This window comes from Bufo gargarizans, chromosome 3, assembly GCF_014858855.1.
Source record: "Bufo gargarizans isolate SCDJY-AF-19 chromosome 3, ASM1485885v1, whole genome shotgun sequence".
Taxonomy (NCBI): Eukaryota; Metazoa; Chordata; class Amphibia; order Anura; family Bufonidae; genus Bufo; species Bufo gargarizans.
This window is the reverse complement of record NC_058082.1, coordinates 373,392,240-373,405,504: the sequence shown is the minus strand read 5'-3', so window position 1 is coordinate 373,405,504 and position 13,265 is coordinate 373,392,240. Positions and strand designations below refer to the sequence as shown.

Here is a 13,265-nt window from a genome sequence, read left to right as displayed (position 1 = left end):
ACATTCTCCACGGCATCCAGTACTGGCGTCAGCTGTCACATGTACCCAAACGGCACTTGATCATGCAGTGACATGTCACTTGGAAACACATCACCTCTGAGGCCAGTCATTGGCTGGTGCAGTGAACATGACATTGTCTATGTGAAAGTTGAAGGTGGAGACCATAAGTTCAGTTAAAGGGGTGGTCTCACTTCAGCAGATAGCATTTATCATGCAGAGAAAGTTAATACAAGACACTCACTAATGTATTGTTATTATCCAGATTGCTTCCTTTGCTGGCTTGAATAATTTTTCTGTCACATTATACAGTGCTAATCTTTATGGTTAAGACCACCCTGTAATCCATCAGCAGTGACCGTGCTTGCAATCCAGTAATCCATCAGCAGGTTGCCATTATATGTCTTATATGAAAATGTACCACTTCTTACCGCTTTGGATGGAATGAGCCACACTTTCTGTTTCCCAGGAACTAGCAGACAGGAAACCTATGTTGCAAAGCTCCTATTGATTATAATAGGAGCCACATAGCATTTGTATGTTTCACTTTAGACTTAAAAAATTAAAGGGTTTGTCAAAGTTGCCCTAAAATCCGCCCCAACTCCATTAAATGCCTTCAAGAGTCTCTGTCAGCATGATCCACTCTAGTAAACTAGGTATACCGCCTGGTAGGGTTGATCATGCTGATTAAAACAATACCTTTATTTTATCTATGTGTTTAAACAGCTGCAGAAATATCTGCATTTTTATTTGTATGCAAATGAGAATGTTGGAGCACCAAGGAGTGGGGCTAACTCATTGGTGCACTGCTTTTGTAACACCCTTGTGCTCTGCACATTCCCCTCTCCCCTTGATTTGACAGGGTTAGAAATCAGCATGCAGAGGGCAGAGCTGTGTCCTGGCATGTACAAATCACATACACTAATTTCTATATCTTACTGTGTTGAGAATAAAGGTTTTCTATGCCTAGAAAGTTTATACATGTTACTGTTTTTTTTCATAGGCACAGTATATGATTATAACGAAAACATGAATATGTATTACTGAATGTGTTAAAACTATAGCCAATATATAAGTGGTCAGCCTTGCATGTAGAGGTCCTAGGTCCCCCCCCCCCCCCCCTTAAGCATAATAATAGGCTATGGCCTTACTATATTGAGAATAGAGGTTTTCTATGCTTTAATACACATTACCGGTTTATTCACAGGCACGATATATGATTATAAAAACATCAGCAATATGTATTAGCTTTCTAAGCATAGGTTCTCAATATAGACTTTTTTTTATTAGGGGTTAAATGAGGGAGATAAAAAAAAGATATAACTGAAGAAGAAAATCTATAAGTTTCTACTGAGATTTGAACCATCTATATGCAAGGCTGGCCACTTATATATTGGCTATACTCTTATCACATTCAGAAGAGTGTTTTTCTATACTGGTTTATTCACAAGCACAATATGATTATAAAGAAAACATTAATATGTATTAGCTATACAAGCCTAGAAAACCTCTATTTTCAGCATGGTAAGCCTATAGTAAGTAGTGCATATGATATGTACATGCTAGGACACAACTCTACCCTCAGCATGTTTTCTAGCTCTGTCAATCAATGGGACTGGGGAGTGTGCAGAGCACTGGGATGTTACATAAGCAGTGCTCCAATGTGCTTATTTGCATATAAATAAAAACACTTATCTTTGAAGTTTTGTTTAACGTACAGACAAAAGAAAGGTATAGTTTTAATCGGCATAATCAACCCTCTTAGGCAGTATGCCTTGTTTAATGAGGTTGATCATGCTGACAGGGGCTCTCCATAATACAATCCCAATTCCCAAAAAAGTTGGAATGCTGTGTAAAATGTAAATAAAAACAATGCCAAGTGCACGTGCAGCAGTTCAACCAGTTTCATAAGTACAAAGCTGCTGACGGATGCTCTTTAAGAAGCCTTCATTGATGTGAATACATGAAAGAGATGAAAAATAAACTACGCTTGTTATAAAATAGTGGAAGAACTTTTAGTGAAAAACAAAAGAGAGACTAGTATTGTCCTCACTTGTTGCAACAAGGAAGGCTGGAGGAATAACATTTATATTTATGTATGGGGAATTCTTTGTGCCAATACTGGGGGGATTTTATGGTACTGTCACTGTATCTGGGTGACGTTATGGTGCTGTCACTGTGTGACTACCTCTAGAAGGTGTATTTTTTATATATTTTTTTTTTACTTTGCCAGTTTGCCTGACTACAACTATCTTTGGATAGATTGTTTTATACTTTGCCGGTTTGCTATTATATAGAATGCCTAGGAAATGTGTGAAATATTAAGCATTTCATACTTTGCCTGAATACTTTAGGCATTCTATACTATAATGATTTCATACATTGCCTGTAACATATACAAGGCACCAGCAGTGACTTGTGGGTTTACTGCATGTGACCGCTAAAGCAGTTCTGTCCTCGGCAGTATGGGGCATATGACTACTGAGGATAATGGTTTGCTGCAGCGTAAAGGCACATCAGCTCTACGGCCTTGAATACAAACCTGCACCTATTAATAAATTGGTTGCATCTTTCATCAGTAAGCATTTTACTAAAGTTGCCATTCGAAGTGCTTGTCTTTAGTAAATGACCCCCATAGTCTTTGCATGCCCTAGTTTTCAGAGTATCACATCTGCTGATGCCAGCTGATAAATCTCTTACATCCTTATACTATGGTTATGCCACCTATAAGTTAGGTTTACTCCAAAAATGACAAAAATTAGGAGACTTTTTTTGCACATGGAGGTAAATTTAAGCCATACCACCTTGTTGGAAGGTTACAAAGTGTCTAAAAACACTTGATAAATGCAGTGCAAAGTGTGTACTCCCAATTTTTTTGGCCACAAATTGCGCTGGCACATTTTCAGTAGTAAATCTTCCCCTGTGTGTCTGCAGCTTCAATTGACCAGGTGTTAGCTTGAACTCTTTAGGGTGCTGGAACACAGTGCAGTTCTGACATGCATTCAAGATGCAGTTTTCAATTTAGCCAGTTTAGCAGCCTCATTGAACCCTTGTGTTCTGCACAGTGGAGATGATTTAATCAATTTCAGCTACAATAAAAAACTGCATCCTAGCTGCATGTCAGAACTGCACGGAGTGCCAGCACCCTTTACAGCTTCAGTTTTAGCCTACATGCACACAAACATTTGTTTTGCAGGCTGCAAATTGCAGATCTGCAAAAAAAAACTGATGGCTTCCGTATGGCATCTGTTCTTTTTGCGGATCCATTGTAAAAATGCCTATCATTGTCCGCAAACGGACAAGAATAGGACATGTTCTATTTTTTTGTGGGGCTACAGAACGGAGTAAAGGATGCGGACAGCACACGGAGTGCTGTCCGCAAATTTTGCGGCCCCATTGAAGTGAATGGGTCTGCACCCGAGCCCTCCAAATAATGTGGCTCGGATGCAGAACCAAACCACATTTGTGTGCATGTGTAGACTTATCCAGACTTGCAGATTTGGAAATCAGTGTGAACATCTTCATCCTCAGAGCTGTGAGTTGCCTTGCTACCTAAGGCCTCATGCACACGACCGTTGTGTGCATCCGTGGCAGTTGTGCCGTTTTCCGTTTTTATTTTTTCGCGGACCCATTGACTTTCAATGGGTCTGTGGAAAAATCGGAAAATGCACCGTTTGGCAGCCGCATCCATGATCCGCATTTCCTGGCCGTGAAAAAAATATGACCTGTCCTATTTTTTTCACGGCCAACGGTTCACGGACCCATTCAAGTCAATGGGTCCGTGAAAAATCACGGATGCACACAAGATTGTCATCCGCGTCTGTGATTCGTGTCCGTTTTTTCCTATCATTTCAATGGCAAACTTGACATAGATTTTTTTTTCATTTTTCATGTCCGTGGATCCTCCAAAAATCAAGGAAGACCCACGGACGAAAAAACGGTCACGGATCACGGACCTACGGACCCCGTTTTTGCGGACCTAAAAAAAAAAACGGTTGTGTGCATGAGGCCTTAAGCTGCCATTGAAGCTAAAATAGAGCAGGACGCTGAATGATGTATGCTAGCTGAAATAAAGATTCTAATGTTTTTGTATCATTCTGGCTTCTTCCTCTTTTTAAGAAAAAGATTTGAACACCAGCAAAAAATGTTAGAAGAAGAAAGAAAACGACGACAGTTTGAAGAACAAAAGCAAAAGTTGAGATTGCTAAGCAGTGTAAAACCCAAAGTAAGATTTCTGATTGGTAGTTGTCATCTGTAGTGTGCCAAGCTTTTAAGCAGATTTGCCTTTAAAGAAAGCCCTTCCACATCAAGAGACAACTTTGAAGTACCGAGCAAGTGCTCCTAATGGGTAAACTAGACCCACCAGAGTCCTTTTACATGCCAGAGCTGGGTGCTGTACAGGATATCTTTTTGGCCTCATGCACATGACCACATTTATTTGCAGATCCATGTTTCAGTTTGAAAATTAGAACAAGTCCTATTCATGTTGTTGTTTGCACACAAGAATAGCCATTTCTATTAATGTGGATTTATTTATTTAGGACCAAAATTCAGACACGACTGTGTGCACAAGCCCTTAGACCTGTAGAACCTCCACAAAAAAATATTAATCTCTGAACTGTTAGAAAGGTGCATAATGTAATCAGTAGTGAATGTAAGCTTCTCATCAGTTGCCATATTTGTGAGTTATAGCCTCCCTTCTAATGTTTAGCTGTGTCATGTGACTAACTCTGATCTCCAGCTGAGACAGGACAGGAAGTCGGTTAGTTCTGTATTCATTTCTATGAGTCTGACATTGAGGCTCCCATAGGAATACACAGAGAAATGGACTTCCTGTCCACACTTAAGATGCTGTGTTATTTGGAGAGTCTGATTGCTGGTCACATGACACAGAAGGGAGGGGATAATTCACAATTGTAGACACTGATAAGAAGATCACATTCACTACAGATTACATCATGTACCTTTCTAGCAGGTTGGAGAATAAACATTTTTTGTGGGAGTTCTGCTTTTACTTTATGGCATTGCTGTTTGGTCTCCTGGTAGAAAGTTTTTGCTCTGTATTACAGTTTACTACACTATGCCATGTACATGTTTTATTTACAACCTTCCTTGCTTTGTTTATTGTTTCAAAAATGTAAAGGATGCGTGTTGTGAATTTCATTTTTGCTTCATTTGTTAGATTTACAGTAAGTGTAAAAAAAAATCTCAGTTTTTATTCCTTGTCGCTATATTTTTCTACTTCAAGGGATGTGTGTCGTTTGGTTGACGGTGAATTCCCATAGACTATTACATTCTCCAGGAAGTGAACCTGCTGCCTCAGAAACCTGGGGTGATGCATATGTGGCCTCATCTTTGTGTTTAGTGTTTTAGTGGGACTGAATAGAGGAGTTACATGTCCATTCTTAGCACAGATTCCATGTCAAATCCACATCAAAAGCACCCAATAAAATGGCTAGGTTCAAAATAGTGTTAAAAATCATGCAGAATTTTAAAGAGGATTCCTGACCTTTTTTCTTGTAACAGAGTAAACCAAATGTGAACGCACTCTAATTTTTCCACCCTCTTATGAAAATGATATGATTTATCTCATCCCTATTTCTGTATACGGTATACAACAAAGGGGACAAGTGAGCTACAGAAAAGAGGAATAATCAGCCTATTATATTCACTTTTTTCCTAAAAATAAAAAAGTTTATAAATTTTTTTCATTCACTTAATTTTTTTTAAGTGAAAAAGAGAATAAAACGTTATAGCTATAGTTACTAGTTTTAGCAAAAGCATCGCAGGCTTTGTATGCGTAAAACAGACACACACATTTTTTTTCCTTTTGCTATATTTAAAAAAATGTGAAATGTTTTGTCTTGATATTTTGTAACAGCGAAAAAAAAAATTTTCAAATATTATCTGTCTTCTAATGGCAAAGAACAAAGATGTCTGATGAAAAATATCAAATACATATAGATTGGCTCAGAAATTAGTTACTTGCAGTTAGATAGGCCCATTGCTAAAACGCAAAAATTGGCCTGGTGAGAAAGGGGGTAACACTTTGGTAATAAAGTGGTTAATATAGAGTATAAAGGAAGGGATGTACTGCAAGCTACCAAGGTGCAGTATACACATATATCCCCTCCTCCCTAAATCCCTGACTGCTCTATGCTCCTTTTCAGTTACTTTTGCCTGCTTTCTTATCCAAATGCAGATATGTTATATGCATATGGTTTGCAGTGGCCTGATCTGAGTGCTGTTGGTTTTGTAAGCTTTCTGCACTGGAACTGGCTAACCTCAGAACAGACGCGTTGGCAGGTGCTGCTGTACACCATACTAAAATGCAGCAAGGAGTCTGTAGATCAGTAAAGCATCTAGGAAATGTCGTCTTCCCCCCTCCCATGTTGAAAGTGCTGATTAGTATTGCAAAGATGAGCAAGTTTTGGTGTATGTAAAGAAAAGCAAGGACTGTTATAATGTTTTTTTTTTTTTTGTTTTTTTTTTTTACACTAGACCACCGAAAAATGCAGAGATGATGCAATGGAAGCCATTAAGGGAAATTTGGATGGATTTTCCAGAGATGCAAAAATGCACCCGCCATCTGTATTGCATTCCTTAAAACCAGGTAATTTGGTTACAGGTTAAAATCATTTGGGCCTCTACTGTGTATTCTCCCTTAGAATTAATGCATATGCATCCACATCCATGATTTATTTTTTTTTATAAACAACTTGCTTGCCTCCATAAGGAGGTACATCTTTGGCTCATGGATTTCTATAGATGCAATATACAACATGGATCCGTAATACAGCGGCAGTATGAGAGAGATCGAAGTTTAACCACCTCCCGTCTGCACGTTGACTATCAACATCCAGGAGGTGGATCTAATGTAACGGATCTCCTAGCACCCCTACCGGGTACCTCCGTCGATAGATGCTCCTAGTGCTTTCCGAGGACTCCAAGCACTCCACTTAACACCGTACGCACTGCAGACCCCACGAACCTCCGTAGCTTGGTTGGGGTCTCACCGTCCTCCACCCACGCTGGACCTACTACAAGGCTCCAGGCTCCAGTGGGTGAACCTCTCCTACAGCCAGAGAGCAGGAACAGCTCTTACAAGAGCTAGTAGTTATGCCAGGGGAGTATAGCAAATCTTCAGCGTATAGCAATCCCCCAGTTTGATCAGTTATCCAAACACCAGTCTCAACATGATGAAGGATAAAACAGGAACACTTTATTGAGGGCTACCCGCCCGTATTTATGCAGGTCCCCATCTGGTGGACACGCCCCCAGGGGACCAGAATGGAGACTGCGAAACACAGAACAGATACAACATATCCCCACAATGCATCATGGTTTCCTCCTCTCTGTCCCAGAGACAACCGAGGGATAATCCAATTATCTCTCAGGACAAAGGGGAGATCGCCAATACACATGTGGGGACAACAGGACAGAAATCACCATTTAAACACACAATGTCACACCCTCCCAGCAACCACAGACATTTAACATATTCCCAGATAGCTCAAGTCTGAGTGCATATCATTAGGCGAATGGCACTCAGACCACACGAATACAATTAAACTAGCCATCTGGGTACCCTCACATAACAAAATAAAATTCCAAAGACAGATTTAAGCTGTGCGGCCGGCCTGTCTTCTTTAAAGTTAGTATGGGCCATAATCCTGAGGCAGGAGGCTGGCAACCAGCCCCCTCCAAAACACAGTGGCGAGGTTGGTTTCGTCACAGATCTCTATCTCTGAATGGACGTTTCTGAACGTCCATTCAGAGATCGCAGCTGCACATTAATCGTGCAGCCGCAGAGCGGGTTGCTACTATATCAGCCCCAGTTGCAGAAGAATTCAAAAGGGGGGGGGGGGGGGGGGGGTTTAGGGAAAGTGAAGTTAAATGTCCCCCAGAGGTCTTGTATGACCTTATGGGGGACGAAAAGTGTAAATAATTTTTTTTTTAAAAGAGTAAGGAATAAAATAAAAAAAATGTAGAAAATAAATAAAATACACATTTGGTATTGCCGGGTCCGTGACGGGGTCGTCTCTATAAATATATCACATGATCCACCCAGTCCGATAAGCAACATAAAAAAAGTGTGTCACCTTCACAAAAATTGCAGCAGATCAAAAAGGCGTATTTCCCACAAAATGGTACCAATAAAACAGTCACCTCATCCCACAAAAAATGGGCCCCTACATAAGAAAATCACTAAAAAAATTAAAAAAAAACTATAGCTTTCAGAACATGGACACATTAAAACATAATTTTTGGGTTTAAAAAAATGCCAGTGTGTTAAAATAAAAAGTATACATATTAGCTATCGCCGCGTCCGTAACAGCCAGCTCTATAAAAATATCACATGACCTAACCCCTCGGGTGAACACCCTAAAAAAATAAAAACTGTGTTAAAAAAAAGCAATTTTTTGTCATCTTACATCACAAAAAGCGCAACACCAAGTGATCAAAAGGGCGTATATCCAACAAAATAGAACCAAACTTAGGAAAACTAGAGGAATGGTCAAAAATCTGGCAACTAAAATTTAATGTTGATAAGTGCAAGATAATCCACCTGGGGCGTAAAAACCCAAGAGCAGAATATAAAATCAGTGATACAGTCCTAACCTTAGTATCTGAGGAAAAGGATTTAGGGGTCATTATTTCAGAAGACTTAAAGGTAGGCAGACAATGTCATAGAGCAGCAGGAAATGCTAGCAGAATGCTTGGGTGTATAGGGAGAGGCATTACCAGTAGAAAGAGGGAGGTGCTCATGCCGCTCTACAGAGCACTAGTGAGACCTCATTTGGAGTATTGTGCTCAGTACTGGAGACCATATCTCCAGAAGGATATTGATTCTTTGGAGAGAGTTCAGAGAAAAGCTACTAAACTAGTACATGGACTGCAGGATAAAACTTACCAGGAAAAGATTAAAGGACCTTAACATGTATAGCTTGGAATACAGACAAGACAGAGGGGATATGATAGAAACTTTTAAATACATAAAGGGAATCAACAAGGTAAAAGAGGAGAGAATATTTAAAAGAAGAAAAACTGCTACAAGAGGACATAGTTTTAAATTAGAGGGCAAAGGTTTAAAAGTAATATCAGGAAGTATTACTTTACTGAGAGAGTAGTGGATGCATGGAATAGCCTTCCTGCAGAAGTGGTAGCTGCAAATACAGTGTAGGAGTTTAAGCATGCATGGGATAGGCATAAGGTCAGCCTTCATATAAGATAGGGCCAGCGGCTATCCATAGTATTCCGTATATTGGGCAGACTAGATGGGCCAAATGGTTCCTATCTGCCGACACATTCTATGTTTAAACTGTCACCTCATCCCGCAAAAAATGAGACTCTAAGGGCTCTTTCACACCTGCGTTATTGTCTTCCGGCATAGAGTTCCGTCGTCGGGGCTCTATGCCGGAAGAATACTGATCAGGATTATCCTTATGCATTCTGAATGGACAGTCCGTCCTTCAGGATGCATCAGGATGTCTTCCGTTCCGGAACGGAACGTTTTTTGGCCGCAGCAAATAGCGCAGCATGCTGCGCTTTTTGCTCCGGCCAAAAATCCGGAACACTTGCCGCAAGGCCGGATCCGGAATGAATGCCCATTGAAAGGCATTGATCCGGATCCGACCTTAAGCTAAACGTCGTTTCGGCGCATTGCCGGATGCGACGTTTAGCTTTTTCTCAATGGTTACCATGGCTGCCGGGACGCTAAAGTCCTGGCAGCCATGGTAAAGTGTAGTGGGGAGCGGGGAGCAGCATACTTACCATCCTTGCGGCTCCCGGGGCGCTCCGGAGTGACGTCAGGGCGCCCCAAGCGCATGGATGACGTGATCGCATGGATCACATGATCCATGCGCATGGGGCGCTCTGACGTCATTCTGGAGCGCCCCGGGAGCCGCACGGACTGTAAGTATACCGCTCCCCCGCTCCCCACTACTACTATGGCAACCAGGACTTTAATAGCGTCTTCAAATGCGGATCCGTCTTCAAATGCTATCAGTACACTTGCGTTTTTCCGGATCCGGCGTGTAATTCCGGCAAGTGGAGTACACTCCGGATCCGGACAACGCAAGTGTGAAAGAGGCCTAACTAAGAGCTATGGCTCTCAAATTATGGAGACGCAAAAACATAATTTTTTTCCAAAAATGCTTTATTATGTAAAACTGAAACAAACAAAGAAAGTAGAAATATTTGATATCATTGCGCCCGTAACAACCTGCGCATGATCTAACCTGTCAGATGAATGTTGTAAAAAATAAAAACCGTGCCAAAACAGCTATTTTTTGGTTACCATGCCTCACAAAAAAACGTAATATAGTGCAATTAAAAATCATATGTACCCCAAAATAGTACCAATGAGACTGTCACCTTATCCCCTAGTTTCCAAAATGGGGGCACATTTTGGGAGTTTCTACTGTAAGAGTGCATCAGGGGGGCAAGGAAGGGGGGCCAATGGCCCCGATGTGAAGTGGTTAAAATGTTGTTGAGTAAGTGCTATCAAAACTGTCCAAATGGAGAGATTGAACAATCAGCTTTATGTTTTTTTTTCTATATATTCACCCTAATGTGTGTTTTTATATTTTTCTCTATTTCAGTGAATGTTGCAGTGTTTCCAAAACCAGATGCCATTGAGGCCATGTTGCCTTCTTGGATTTACAATGACAGTCTTGTACCAGGTATTTCCATTGAAACTCTTCTAGTTATCTTTTCTTCTTTCTACCTGCTGATTCCTTAAACAATTTCTGTGTTAGACAAATAGACATCTGATTCCATTAGTTCTTCAATCTCTCACCCATAGACTTTTATAATATAAGAGTAACTCAACTTTTAAACAACCTTATTTAAAAATGTTAGTCATGTCCTAAGGATTTTTTCTAATATACTTTAGAATTTTTTTTGGTTTTTTTCTAAAGAAATATGCAGCTGAACTTGGGCTCTCTTAACAGGTTCAGGACCTTGGACAAGATTTCTTGACCTAACTTGTAGGTACTTCTTGCACTAGGACCAGCTTTTTCATCCTGCAGTTAACCCCTTAACGACCAGCGCCGTACATGTACGGCACGCTGATTGGGCGTGTGCAGGAGCTGTGCCCACCCGATCAGCGGCGGGGGTTCGGCAGTCACTGATAGCCGGACCCCTGCTGTATGCGCCGGTGAAATCACTGATGACGGCCCATTAACCCTTGCACTGCTGCGTTCAGCGCTGACCGCAGGGTCCCCGCGCTACTGTGATGGGGACCAGATGGCAGGGAAGGCAGCCCGATGCCTTCTTTAGGCATCGTGGCTGCCTTTGGGGACAGCCTGTGAGATCCAGCCCCCCTGGATCTCATAGGCAAGCTGGCTGAAGTGTATTACAGTGTTTAATACACTTACAGCCAATGCTTTACAATACAGAAGTATTGTAATACATTGTAAAGGGGATCAAACCCCCAAAAGTTTCATGTGTGAAAAGTGTCCTTTTCCTGAAATAAAGTAAAAAAAAAAAAAATAGGGAAAAAAAAGAAAAGTAGACATATTAAGTATCGCCGCGTCCGTATCGACCGGCTCTCAAAAAATAAATAAAAAATCACATGACCTAACCCCTTAGGTGAACACCTAAGGGGTTGGAAACTAGGGGAAAAGGTGCCAGTTTTATTGGTGGTACTATTATGGGGTACATATGATTTTTAATTGCGCTATATTATGTTCTTTGTGAGGCAAGGTGACGGGTTTTATTGTTATCATTTTGTAGGACGCCTTTTTGATCGCTTGGTGTTGCACTTTTTAAGATGTGAGGTGACAAAAATGGCTTTTTTTGACACGTTTTTTATTTGATTTTTCTTATGGTGTTTATCGGACGGGTTGGATCATGTGATATATTAATAGAGCTGGTCGTTGCGGACGCGGCTATACCTAATGTGTGCTTTTCTTTTTCTTTTTTATTATAAAATCAGGGGAAAAGGGGCGTTTTTCTTTTTTCACTTGATACTTTATATTTTTTATTAAAAGCACTGTGTTTAATTTTCTTTTTTTTTACCTTATTTCTGACTTTAACTTCTGGGGGTATGATCTCTGCAATGCATTACAATACATCTGTATTGTAATGCATTGCCTATTAGTGTACTACACACAGTAAGGCCTCATGCACACGGCCGTGTTCATGTTGCCGAGAGCGGTCCGTGGTTACCCGGCCTGGATTCCTGTTGAGAGCAGAAGCGCACAGCGTCATTGGTTGCTTTGACGCCGTGCGCTTCATGCCGCCGCTGCACTATAGTAATACACCATACGAGTGTATTACTGTAGTGCAGCGGCGGCATGAAGCGCACAGCGTCATAACAACCAATGACGCCGTGCGCTCCTGCTCTCAACAGGAATCCAGGCCGTGTTACCGCGGACCACTCTCGGCCGCGTGAACACGGCCGTGTGCATGAGGCCTAATACACTAACAGGTTGCCTAGGGGACCCAGCCTGAGGCTGGTTCCCCTGGGCACCCGTAGAAGGCAGGTCCCGATGCCGTGCAAGGCATTGAGCAGTGCGGGGTCTTGATAGGCTCCCTCACCCGCAGCAAACCCCTTCTATGTCACGGTCAGCACTGACCGCGGCATAGAAGGGGTTAATGCGCTGGCATACAGCAGGGGTCCGGTTAACGGAAAGAGGCGGTCCTCTGCAGCTGTTCAGGCGGGCGCAGCTCCTGCACCCACCCAATCAGCGGGCCGTAATAGTACGGCGCTGGGTGGCAAGTCACGTCCCGCTGTGCCTCACTATTACGCCGCTAGTCGGGAAGGGGTTAAAATTATCCCAGTGAAATCTGCCTTCCAAAAAACATATGGCGTTCCTTTCCTTTCGGGCCCTGCCGTGTGCCCGTGCAGCAGTTTACTACCACATATGGCGTGTTTCTGTAAACTACAGAATCGGGGCAATAAATATTGAGTTTGTTTGGCTGTTAACCCTTGATTTGTTACAAGCAAAAGTGGATTAAAATGGAAAATCTGCTAAAAAAGTGAAATTCTGAAATGTCATCTCCATTTTCCATTAATTCTTTTGGAACACTTAAATGGTTAACAAAGTTTGTAAAATGGGGTCATTTTTGGGTGGTTTCTATTATGTAAGCCTCACAAAGTGACTTCAGACCTGAACTGGTCCTTAAAAAGTGGGTTTGGAAATTTTCTGAAAAATTTCAAGATTTGCTTCTAAACTTCTAAGTCTAACGTCACCAAAAAATAAAATGGCATTCACAAAATGATCCAAATATTAGGTAGACTTATGGAGAATGTAAAGTAA

At 41.4% G+C, this 13,265-nt stretch overlaps 1 protein-coding gene across 4 annotated transcripts in view; it reads left to right on the top strand.

Moving 5' to 3' along the window:
- The window catches only part of SYNRG (synergin gamma), a 208,515-nt gene that overhangs the window by 55,776 nt on the left and 139,474 nt on the right, over positions 1-13,265 (top strand). For all 4 annotated transcript variants that reach the window (XM_044288118.1, XM_044288119.1, XM_044288117.1 and 1 more), the window contains 3 exons: positions 4,117-4,222; positions 6,499-6,610; positions 10,602-10,682. In XM_044288118.1, coding sequence (XP_044144053.1) covers positions 4,117-4,222; positions 6,499-6,610; positions 10,602-10,682 — 299 coding nt within the window. The remainder of the gene's footprint in view (positions 1-4,116; positions 4,223-6,498; positions 6,611-10,601; positions 10,683-13,265) is intronic.